The sequence below is a fragment of the Oratosquilla oratoria genome, chromosome 43 (genome assembly GCF_046742065.1).
Source record: "Oratosquilla oratoria isolate Oo_2021 chromosome 43, ASM4674206v1, whole genome shotgun sequence".
Lineage (NCBI taxonomy): Eukaryota > Metazoa > Arthropoda > Malacostraca > Stomatopoda > Squillidae > Oratosquilla > Oratosquilla oratoria.
This window is the reverse complement of record NC_134819.1, coordinates 34574779-34586865: the sequence shown is the minus strand read 5'-3', so window position 1 is coordinate 34586865 and position 12087 is coordinate 34574779. Positions and strand designations below refer to the sequence as shown.

The window sequence follows — 12087 nt, the reverse complement described above, 5'->3', positions numbered from 1 at the left end:
AGGTCGACAAATTCTAACAATAACTCGTCCGATTCCCTAAAGACATTGGCTTCCTCCTCAAGTCCTCTGCATTTTTTAGTGTTCTTCGCAATGGGTTGAAACAGTAACGTTCAGGTAAACATAAACAAACAAGACAAAATCATCAGCTGGAAGCTTATTATCCACGGCAATTACAATGTTCAGCAAGAGAAACAGTGTATCAAGGAAGTGTTAAGATAACCCACAAAAAAGAAGAGAAAAGGGAGAACATCATATGATTTTTAATATCTGTATACTCCAATTACAAATTGCGAAGTTATGGCTGAACTGCGGCGTAAGCTTATATCTGAACAAATTAAGTTGATTAGGCCAGTTGAGGGGGCTGGTCCTCTTGATGATTTGTCTATAGCAGATAGTACTTTCTTAAATGAACTTGAAAGTAGGAGTGAGTGCCCAAAATGCAATAAATCAAGGAAATACTTCTGTTATACTTGCTACGTACCTGTTAGAGAAGTAGAAGGGAAAATTCCACAACTTGAGGTAAACATTTAGATCTGCAAAATAATCTAACACAACATTTACTTGCATACATAGGTGACACACTGATTGAATTTAACCTTTTTACTGCTATTGAAATTTTACATTTATTCTCATCGCTGCTGTAGTGCTGGGAGATTTTTAGTTTAGACAAGGGAAACCCTGAATAGCAGAGCACTTGGTTAAATTGACCCACTTGGTTTACTTACTTGGTGGAGTTTCGAGGGCAGTCCTCACAACCGTAATGGTCTACCGCTGCTGCCAGTCCTGCTGTCCCTCCTTGCAAGGGCCAGTTGGTCTGGTATTGTGTTTGAAGAAAACCTACTGATGGCGGTGTAGCCTGGCACTGAGGGCTCATCTGGCATCTTCCGTAGGAAGCTGTCCAGTGCATGCTTGAAGCTGTCCACCGAGCATTTGGTTTTCTTTCTCACCTCTTTTGGGAGGGTGTTGAAGATTTTTGGACCCTTGTGACCTTGGCTGGATGCCAGTAGGGTCTTTAGCCTTCCCAGGGCTCTTGGTGGGAGAGTTTGTCTCTCACACTTACGCCCATGCTTTACACTGTGGCATGGCTTGATTGTTGAGGGCGTGAGGTCCGGAACAAGGCCTTCTAGGATTTTCCATGTATAAATGGCCCTATATCTTTCTCTCCTCCTTTGTTGGGAGTAGAGACCCAGTGCTCCCAGGTGATCCCAATAGTTGAGATCTTTCATCCCTTTGATGTGCCTGGTGTAGTTCCTTTGGACAGCTTCAAGCTTCTGGATGTCTCAGTGCTTGTGTGGTGACCAGAGTTAGCTACAATAGTCCAGGATTGGTTGGATAAGCACCTTCCAGAGATTAAGCATTACATGTACCTCTCTTGAGGAGAAAGTCCTTAGTACCCAGCTGGCCATCCCTCTTGCTCTTTTCACTGACTGTGTGATGTGGTGTTGGAAAGTGGCGTCATCACTTAGGTGGATGCCCAGGCATGAACAGTTGAAAATACCTTGATCATGGTTTTCACCTACATTTGTTCTGGTTGCCACCAAGCAATTTAATTCAGCTGTTGGAAACCATCTGCATAGGGAAAGGGTTCATTATGTAACATTTTTACTCAAACCTTACCATGCTTGCAGTGTAAAGGGCTGAAATAAATATGATGATCCCCAGTTTTGTAGATCACATTTCATTCTCAAATGATAAGTACTTTGGGTGGATGAATTCCTGGTGAATAATCTTTTGAATGATTAGAGAAGACAACGAGAAATCCTTTTGGACGGCATTGATTTATCATCCATTCTCCACTCACACCTATCTCTTGCCCTCTTCCTTCCCTGCTCAACAGACAACTCCCTTTTACCAAGTTATTTAACTTGTAATTGTTTTTGTTATTATTATTGGTATTATTATTATTATTATTGTTAGTACTTCTATTATTATTATTGCCATTATTATGATTATTAATGATAATAATGATAATTCATACATACATATACCAAGGGCTTTTTCCCCCTTACAAGGGAGGTAGCCAAAGTCAAAAGCCGTAATTCCACTCCCACCCATTTCATCCTCACCCACTCCACTCCCATTCACCACCACCCCTCCATCCCTCTTTTCTTAGCTCCTCCTGGATGACAGGTCATCTCTGAATCTCACCCACTGCCCTGGGTCAGAAGCAGTGGAGCAAGACACAGCATATCTGTAGCAAGGCTGCTTCATTTAATCAGCTACCCCCTCTCTCCGTCCCTTCATTGACCAGAAACTCAACCCCCCATAGTGGCTAGCAACAACCATCAGGGACTGGAAAGAAAATTTTGATTGTTGTATGCATTGCATAAGTTTGAGACTATTTCTACATCACCACCTTATTGGATTGGGAGGGGAGCAATCACTGGTTGCCCTTTCCTTGTTTTAGGAAGTGGAGGAAATACAGTAGAAATTGGTAGAGAGTATCAGCTCCTAGGTTGGTTCTGGACCACCAGACGGAGGTGAAGGTGTTGATGAGTTTTGAAGATGGGTGTTAGAAGGACCCATTCTTTGATATCTGTCTTACAAAACTACCATTTGTATGTACTAATTGTTGGTCCTATCAATAGGACAAAATTTGATGAAGTTGAAGGGAGAGGTAAATGATGTAACAGTTTATAAATAACCAAAAGTTTGAACAAAATACATTCTGTTTCTACAGCTGCCATGTATGGTAGACATCATCAAGCACCCAAAAGAGATTGATGGAAAGAGCACAGCTGCCCATGCTGCCATCATAGCACCAAAGCATGTGCAGATCTACACCTACCCGAATATACCAGAATACTCAGCATCAAACAAGGTAAAATTTTGAGTCTTATAATATTTTTGTCTTTGTGGATGTAGTGCCTCCCATCACCTTCTAAACATCCACTGTCCAAACTCATATAATAAAGGCTTCTCACTACTATAATTATGTAAAAAAAATTCATTGTGACATTTACAATTTGAACATTTTATTGCTATGCTTTCACACTGTTCAGAAACAATTCAGATGATTACTATGTTAGTGAACATTTTGGCAAAATTTTTCTTATAGTAAGCAAAATATGTAACGAGAGGTGATAGCAACATTTGTTCTAGTATATATATATATATATATATATGTACGTATGTATATTCATCATATTATTGGTCTGTAATATTATATTATGTTTGAAAGAGAAAGTCATATTATTAATAAAAATAAAGGGAAATTGTTAGATTTCTAGGAATTATAGGATTTTTTATACATGAAAATTTATGCAGAAAAGGTAGGATTTATTTTCAGCAAGGTTTGGTAGTCCAATACCTGGTATCTATGATCTGTCATGTGATATCCATATCACTTTACTCATCTTCATGTTTTATTTTGTTTTTCTCCTTTTTAATCCTGCTTTTAGAGAATGCCTCTAGATTTATATCAGATATAAACCTCTGTTCCCAATGTTTTTAATTGCCACTGTATCTCTTCTCTTATTTAAAGGTTATATTGGCATTTCCCAGCAATGAAGCAATTAAGCTTGACCAGTTTTTAGACACAATAAGTAATACAGAAGAAACAAGCGAAAAAGAGCCCAGTACTAAGAAAGCAAAAATATTGCCATTTGAAAAAGTTGTTTTCATTGACTGTACTTGGAACCAGACAAAAAGAATATACTGTGATGAGAGAATTAAAGGTAAGTTTAGATTTATAGTTGACGATCTTAATTATAAATTAAAAAAAAAAAATCCTCTTCTTTTTCTTCTTCATAATATCTCCCAACCAAAGCATCCAATACCTGCATAGTGAATTGGCAAGGCATGTGAGATGAGAGGACACATCCTCATGACTTTCACTTGAACCATAGGAAGACTGCTTCTTACCACTTTCCCAGTGATACTGCTAGTTTATCTTCAGTTAACTTTTTGGGGGTGACAGCATAATCCAAATTAGTGATTTTTCTTTACTAGTGATAATGAATGAATGAATGAATCAGTCAATCTGTTGCCTCAGAATTCTTTTGCAGGAAACCCAAGGCTCCCAGGTAATTAGTAACAGTCATTAGATCACCCCATAAGCCACTCAAGAAATATTATGTTGTCAGGGTGAGGCTAGGATGGTGCAGCGTTAATTGAGGTGTTCATTGTCTTCAGTGTGACGGTTGCATCTGGGGCAGTTTGCCTATGTGGTCAGGCCTAACAGTTATGCTAGTGGGGTTCTTGCTTCCCTTGGGATGAATTTTGTCATGGGGTCAGTGTGTGAAGGGGTTTGATGGAGAAGGGTGTTTGATGTGCAAAGACATGCCAATTCACAATATATGGAATATATTCCTTCCACATATAGAGGGCTCAGTATACTCCAATTTTGTTTTGTGCTTTAAAATCCAAATAAGGATAAGGAAGCATATAAATTGCTGATGCATGCTACATTTCCATATTTTTCCATAATTATAAGTATAAGGAACTTTATACAATGTTAATAAAATTTATAGTAAAAGATTTTTGGTTTCCCTATTTATGTTATTTTATTTTGCAACAGGTTTACAGTGTGTCAAGTTAACATCACAAAACACTTTGTTCTGGAGATATCAGAAAGGAAAACCCAAAACATATCTGGCCACCATTGAAGCAATTTATTATTTTATGGTAGAAATTCATACCAAGATTCTAAAGTTACCATATACCCATCAGTATGATAATTTGCTTTTCTTCTTTAAGTTTATGATTGACAAAATAAATGATGTGTATGAACCATTGAGTTGATGAGAATGTCAATGGAAAAGGACTTATTTTTGTCTACAGAATATGTAGACTAGTTCTGGAAAAGTGTTATTTCATCAGCTCATATTCTTATCTTTTTAGTAAAGAAAATTTTGGTCTAAGTCTCATTTTTCATTTCTTCCTAAGATGTAACATTATGATCAGTAGATACAAATGCACATGTACACATAAACAGTGTATAAACATATATGGGACCAAAAATGGGTATCTGTTTGTGGTTGTCCTGCACGATAAAGAGCAGAGCTGCTCTCTCTCTTTCTCTCTTCCTCCTCTCTCTCTCTCTTTTTATGGTTTGTGCAGCTGGTACCAACTCGGATCTCAACCTTGTCGGTGGCCCAGAACATTTCATACATGAATGCAGGAGACGGTGTCCACAGTATGCCACTGCAGTGATGATACCTGGAGAGAGTTGATGTATATTACACACACAGTAATGCCCAAGTCACCACAGGTCCTGAGGTGAACAGCAGTCAGGAAGCATGACTCGGAGTGGATTAAGTCATTCCTAACCTCTGTACCACAGCAAGAGTTTTGAACAGATGCCACGTCGGGGCCCCAACCATCAGTCGAGGCAAGCTTCAACCCCCCACCATGGTGCCCAGCCACAGCAGTAACCTCCCCAGTAAACAGCTTAAGCTCATGATCCCAGACAAGGATCGATCTGCCAACCCTATGATTACAAAGCCAGTGTGCTACAACTGTACTAGCCAGGAGGCTATTCCATCACCTCCATCTGTCTCTATACTAAGGGCTACTTCCCCCTTACAAGGGAGATAGCCAGCCAAAGCATGCACCCATCTCCACCCATTCCACCCCTGTCTACCACCCTCTCATTATAGCTCCTTGTGGATGAAGGATCATCCCTGTTTCCTGCCCACTGTTTAGGTCAAAAGCAATCCAGCAAAACAAAGCACAACCACAGCAGGGCCAGCAGCTTCATTCACACAGTGACCCTCCCTCCTCATTCCTTGATAAATAGAGGATGCAAGGAGAATTCCCTTTGGGCTGTATCAAGATATCATACATACACAACCACTCACACCTATATCCTGTTTTCTCCCTTCCCTGTTCAACAGACAACACTCTTTTCTTTTTCTCTCTGTATTTTATATATATATATATATATATATATATATATATATATATATATATATATATATATATATATATATATATATATATATATATATATATATATATATATACATGCCTTGGGTGGGAGTAGGTACTTAACTTTTGACTTAAAACCTCTCTTGTAAGGGGGAAAAAAGCCCCTGGTGTGTGTACATGATATATACAGTATATATATATATATATATATACATTTTCTTTATATTATTGTTATCAATTAAATATTCTAACTACTAACAATATTATATTGTATGAGAGTGCGTGTATGTATGTATGTCCATAATTATAATAAAATGTAGTTTAATAACACAAATATAGGCTGAATCCCACTACTGTATATATATATATATATATATATATATATATATATATATATATATATATATATATATATTATATGAAAAAGTAAACACCAGACTTGGTGTGTGAGGTTTAATACCCAACATTTCAGCTCTAGTTCTGGGACTGTCCTCAGGGGTATCATGGTTTGCAGTGAGCTTAAGTTACATTTGATAAGGATAAAAGTGGCTTTTCATACTATGAATGAACAAATAACAAAAGCCATAGAATGTCTGATACTCCCTAGACTAAATTATTATGCAGTAGTAGTATGATCTCTGCATAAATTAAAGGATATAAACAAGACTGAGAAAATACAAAGAATAGCGACTGAACTGGTTTCCAGCCTTGCAGGTAGGAAATCAACATTCTTTTCTGAGTGGAGATTAGTTTCCAACCAACACTTCAAAATTGTAACATAACTAGGTAAGAAGACTTATGGCTATAGCCCAAAAGGATGAGCATTTTTTTCCATAACTCTAGGACATAATCCATTGACATTGCAAGCAACTCAGCTGCAGCTACCAACTCCCAGTAGCATCATATTGCAAATGATCTGTACTATAGTTTCCATATTTTAAAATGTTTTTACTTTCATTTTGTGGGACCAACAAGTACCTGCAAATGGTGGTCCTGCAAGTATCCTCTACTTGCTGCCCATCTAAACCCATCATCTGGAAGTGCAACCCCAAGGTATATAGTCATGCTACATGCAGTCTTCAGCTCCCAAGGTCTTTCTATAAACTGTAATTCTATTTCTTCCACCTTTTCACATAAGAACTGACAACTACTCTCCTCCTTCTACAATAAACCAGTGATATAGAAACAGTTCCATACTAATACAAAACATACATTGATTTGATGTTTCTTCCAAAAGAGGTCTATGGGAAGGCCTGAGGACAGTTGCCTGCCAGTGAGGCTGCAGTTTTCCAGTAGGTGATACTTGAGACAAGTTATAATTTTCATTTCCCTCTTAACTCCATCAATACTACAAACTAAAAGACAGCTTATCTGAAAGATGTGACAAAATAAAAATTTCCATATATACGTATAACTCCTGGAGTACCCTAGGGGAAAATATGACACAGCTGGAACCACACAAATTTAAAGTGAGGTATGGGTAAGTGAAGATTAAGAAACAGGACTCAATGAGTGTATCTTCCTGTATACTGGAACTAGGTATATACATTATACTGAATATCCATGGTGACATTACACATCATCCCAGTTCCATTCCACTTTCATTTTGTTGTCACTTATATCTTCACAATATATCACCTCATCTTACGGATATTCACACATTCAGACCACACATCTCCAAGTCCCCCAACCCCTTTAATATTGTCCTGCCCATTTTGCCACAAGCTTCTTCTCAATCTGTAAATGTACAGAACCATCTTGGAGCAATGGGTAGCATTGCCTTGCACAGGAGGCCCATTTTAAACCCCTGGATGTGCAAGGAAATTGTTAAAGTCAAAATTTCATGGCTTCCCAATCCCTCTCTGCAACAGCAGATATCAGAAGTGCAGTATACCAGTGTTGTACTAGTGCTGGCACCTAATCATAACCGAGCTCATTACACTGGTTTCACACTCCATTCACAACCACAGCTATTACATGATCATCACTTCACATGTACTTTGCACTATCCATACTAATTTATTAAGCTGGATTAAGCCACCATGGTGAGGAACAGAGGCTGTGTCATTCCCCATTGTGAGGGAGGTGCTACACACAAATCCTTCTCCCATTTATTGGTTTTTAATAAAAGAAACTCAGTGACATTTGATTGATGGAGTGAATGACCCTAACCTCACCATGTAATACCTCCTATCTACAAGTGACACAGAGCAAAGTGGGAGTAGAGGGGATCTGTTGCATCTGGCAGGGCTGCTGCTGCTCTTGTTCTGGTGTGGTTCTACAGTATCATTATTTATGCCACAATTTAAGTTACCTTACTGAGGACTGCTCCTCAAGCAGGTGAAGTTTGAAATGGCAACCTTTTCTAGACCTCTCCCCATGCAGAGTGAGCAATGTGAATCTAAAGACAGCTGCTCAGTTATGCTGATTGCTGCCGAGATATACAGCCTTCCAAGTCTTAGTACAGGGCAAGAGCACTGGGGCAGCACTAACTACCATACAGGTTATGACAAGGTCTTCCAGGTATCAATATAATGTGTGCCACCACCAACAGACTTACATTAGTTATGTGCAGAAGAATAAAGATGTTGTTTGGTAGCAAGTGAAAAATTTTCACAGTAACTAAATATAATCAGTCTCAGTCCCACTTCACACTTAGCATTAACTTCACTATTGGGAGTCATCCTCAGGGGACGTCACAAGGTGGTCAAGTACCAGCTGACACTCCTCTTGGGAAGAAGGCCTTGCCCCTGTGATTGATATCATGGTTGTGATTTACATTCATACTTCATAGCAGAAAGTGCTAAAGATTTCATTTAAATATTCCAGCCTCCACATGAGTGATTGGAGTTTGCTTCTGATGTAAGGATCATAATTTTGATTAGCATTAAATCTTCCAGATAAATACATGTGAGGTTGCAAGCCTCTTGTACCCTCAATGGCCAAGTTGGTTTGAGACAAGTTAAGCAATTCTGGAAGCCCAGTCTTCAATGCCCACCAACAAAAAGTTAGTGATTAACCATGATATCACTGTAATGGTTTAAAATTCATATAGTACATAAATGTATATAGCTATTATGATGAGTTCTTTAACAATGAATTATACCTACACTAAGCTCATACTCCACTGTAATTTCATACTTTGGAATTACAAATTGGCTATTGCTTTAGACATATATGGAAGCTCTTCAGGTTCTCATGTATTGAAATTCATTCCCTGTATTGGATCATTATCAGAGGTTAAATTGAACACCTTGATTATTCCTAGTTTCGTATATAAAAAAAAAGGCATTTGGTAGAACATGAAATATGACTATTATGTTTTTGATAGATGTCAATTTTTTTCGAATTCTCAAATCAACTCCATCCGTCTTGATTTAAAAAAAAAATTTACGTTTACAGTTTCATTATCAACTATGGTGTCAAAACTAAAAATTCACTTGTATCTTCTTGATTATATTTTCCAAACTGATTAAAGATAAAACCAATATGAAAATCTAAATACACATTTCCTTAACTTTAAAGTCCAAAAAATGTTGAAAAAGAAAAATCTATTCTAAAACTTTCCTTTTTCTCCTTAGTCTTGCATATTTCACAACAGGGATAAAAATACTCCATACTCACTTCAGAAGTATTTTTTCAAAACACATTCCTCAAGTCACTCCAGCCTTTAGTCTATGCCTATATAGGGTTTTTATAACCTGTTGAGTATTGCGAGTTATTGATGTGGCAGATGGCAAAGTATTTCATTTAACCAAGTGACTGACCAGGACTAGCCCATTCAAACTGCTGACAGTTCACAAGATTCTATCATCATGGACAATATCATAATACCATCAAGAGATGGTAGTCATTATTAGACAGTTTACCAATATCTATATTCTCATAGACAATATAGCATCACAGCCAAGATGTTTTAGGTTCATATTGTTGGTTTAGCTAAGAGAAAGTAGGTATATATGGAAATATAGCATTCTCAAGCTATGTTAGCCTTGATGTCAGAAAGTTTACATGATGGGGTAATTACTGTTTCAAAAGGACTGGGTGTGGTGTGATTTGCAATTATGAGTACTTGAGTGGGTAGAAGGTTGTTGCAAGGGGTTGTGTAAACCATGTTGTATTAGGGCATCTACCACATAGACAGATGAGAGGCTCATTTCCAGTCATGAGACAGCCCTGTGTGAGACATGTGTCCTTCTCTTAAGCATAATAGTGGTATCTCAGAAATTGTTATGTTGGTGGGAAGAGAGCCATGGGTGTTCGAGGTGTCCCACAAGCAGATGATTTCTTTTTCAGTACTCAGTAATTCATTGGCAATAAACAATATTATACAAAAGTGATGGAGTCATGGAAATAATATAGGAGAAATTTAAGGAAGGCAGTAGAAATGAAGAATAGTATTTGTGATAGCATTTTCTGAATGAAGTCTTCATTTCTAAGGGAATGCTGTGTGACTGGTCCATAAGAATGTCACTAGTCCATAAAAGATTGACAGCATAAAACTTGTGTAGTCAATACTACATACAGATTTCTTTTTTCAAAGCAACATATTATGCACTATGAAGATGCTAAGTAGGGCCCAATACTGTCAATAAGAACAGAATTGCTGGTGAACTATTGACAATAAAAATAGGATAATGTGGTTTTGACCACAGTTCATATATTTAGCTGGGTTTGGGCCCTGGGGACCATGCACAGGAATTAAACAGTACATGCAATATGCTTACCAAATGGCAACATTGTTACTTTGTGTATTTAGTGCTGGCAGTCAAAACAGCAATATGGATAAAGATAGTATCTCATAACATACTTTAGGTATCCTAAATATAAATGAGTTAGGAGTTGGTAGTTCAAAATTCAATATCAGTGTGAGGATATCTTTATACTCTTTATTTTCTTAGTTTGGTATACTTGTTACTTCTTGACATGGAGGTTCTTCTAAAAGTTCATTCACTAAACACTTTCACAGCTGTGGCATATTGGCTTACTGCACTCCCATAGTGTTGTTAAATGTTGCAAGTTTCATTTGGACTATGGCATCAGCAAGGGCTAAGTTTTTTTTTTTTTATCCAGTTCCACAATTGGGGATCCATTTCCTTGGAGCCACATTTAGGGATTTCTACTCTTAGTGATGTCTTTGTTCACATAAAAGGGTCATTTTGCTTCATAAATTAGTCCACTGGTGGTATTTCAGACCAAGAATTTTGGGCAATCCAACTCAGGGTTTACTTCATCTCTATTTGGGTCAAGATGGGAAATGATAAAGTCGGACTAGTCCAGGAATACAGTTTTGCTTAGTGAAAGAGGAGTGGTGGTCAATGGTTACTTGGTGTCATTTGGTTTCAATGCCTGTGGCAATAATTTCCTTCAGTTAGGTGGGGGAATCCATCACCATTGGATAGTACTGTTACTGGGTTTGAGAGGCTTCATTGCTTCATTCATGGGGATGTGTCGCAGAGCAGGGTTGTAGCAGAGGGGCTTTTAATTTGGGAAGGGGTGTTGCTCCTTCCTTGCTGTGCTGTCTTCTTTACTGTAGTGTTTGGTTCAACAAAGGTGACCATCTTACTTGGGTGGCTCTCCAGCCAGGTGAAGATGAGAACTACATTTGAGGCACCATTTCTAGTCTTCTCATGTAGGGAGAGCATACTGGAATACTAAAAAGGGCTGCTCAGTTGTAGACTGCATCATCTGCCATATGGATTGTGACTAGGGGCCTCCTGAGGTCACAATCTCTTCCCCTGACCGTCATGCACTATGACCTGAGGGCTGGACTAGTGATGGGAAGAATTTATTATAGAGGGAAATTGGTGCTGAATTTACTATCAGTCTCAGTAACCTCATATTTAGCAAGACTTCCCCACCTCTTTGGTGAAATAAGGTCCCCAAGGTTATAACTGCCATTATAGCTGACTACAACACTTGATTAAAGTCAATCCCAGGGGGCACCATAAGTAAGTGATAAGGAAGGGGTTGGTCTTCCTCCTGAAAGAAGTCTTGATGAAGTCCTAGTCCCACCACCTCTCACCCTCCTCCAGTCTTAACACCACTTCTTTCTAGAAGGTGGTACCATGGAGATATAATTATTGCCATAAATTTTGCTGACTGGAAACCTGTAGCCCTAAAGTGGTTAAGTCCCACAGATTTCTGGGGAAAAACACTGGAGTGTTGTCTGTGATGTATTAGTGAAAGACCATTTCTAAGTCATTGTCTGGAAGT

General features: G+C 38.2%; 1 protein-coding gene across 1 annotated transcript; it reads left to right on the top strand.

The window, feature by feature from the left end:
* Positions 1–120: 120 nt before the first annotated feature.
* LOC143021904 (tRNA-uridine aminocarboxypropyltransferase 1) lies at positions 121–4862 on the top strand. Its single transcript, XM_076179728.1, has 4 exons — positions 121–519; positions 2681–2821; positions 3485–3677; positions 4520–4862. The coding sequence occupies exons 1-4, from the start codon at positions 298–300 to the stop codon at positions 4741–4743; spliced, it is 780 nt and encodes a 259-aa protein (XP_076035843.1). The 5' UTR covers positions 121–297; the 3' UTR covers positions 4744–4862.
* The last annotated feature ends 7225 nt before the right edge of the window (positions 4863–12087 follow it).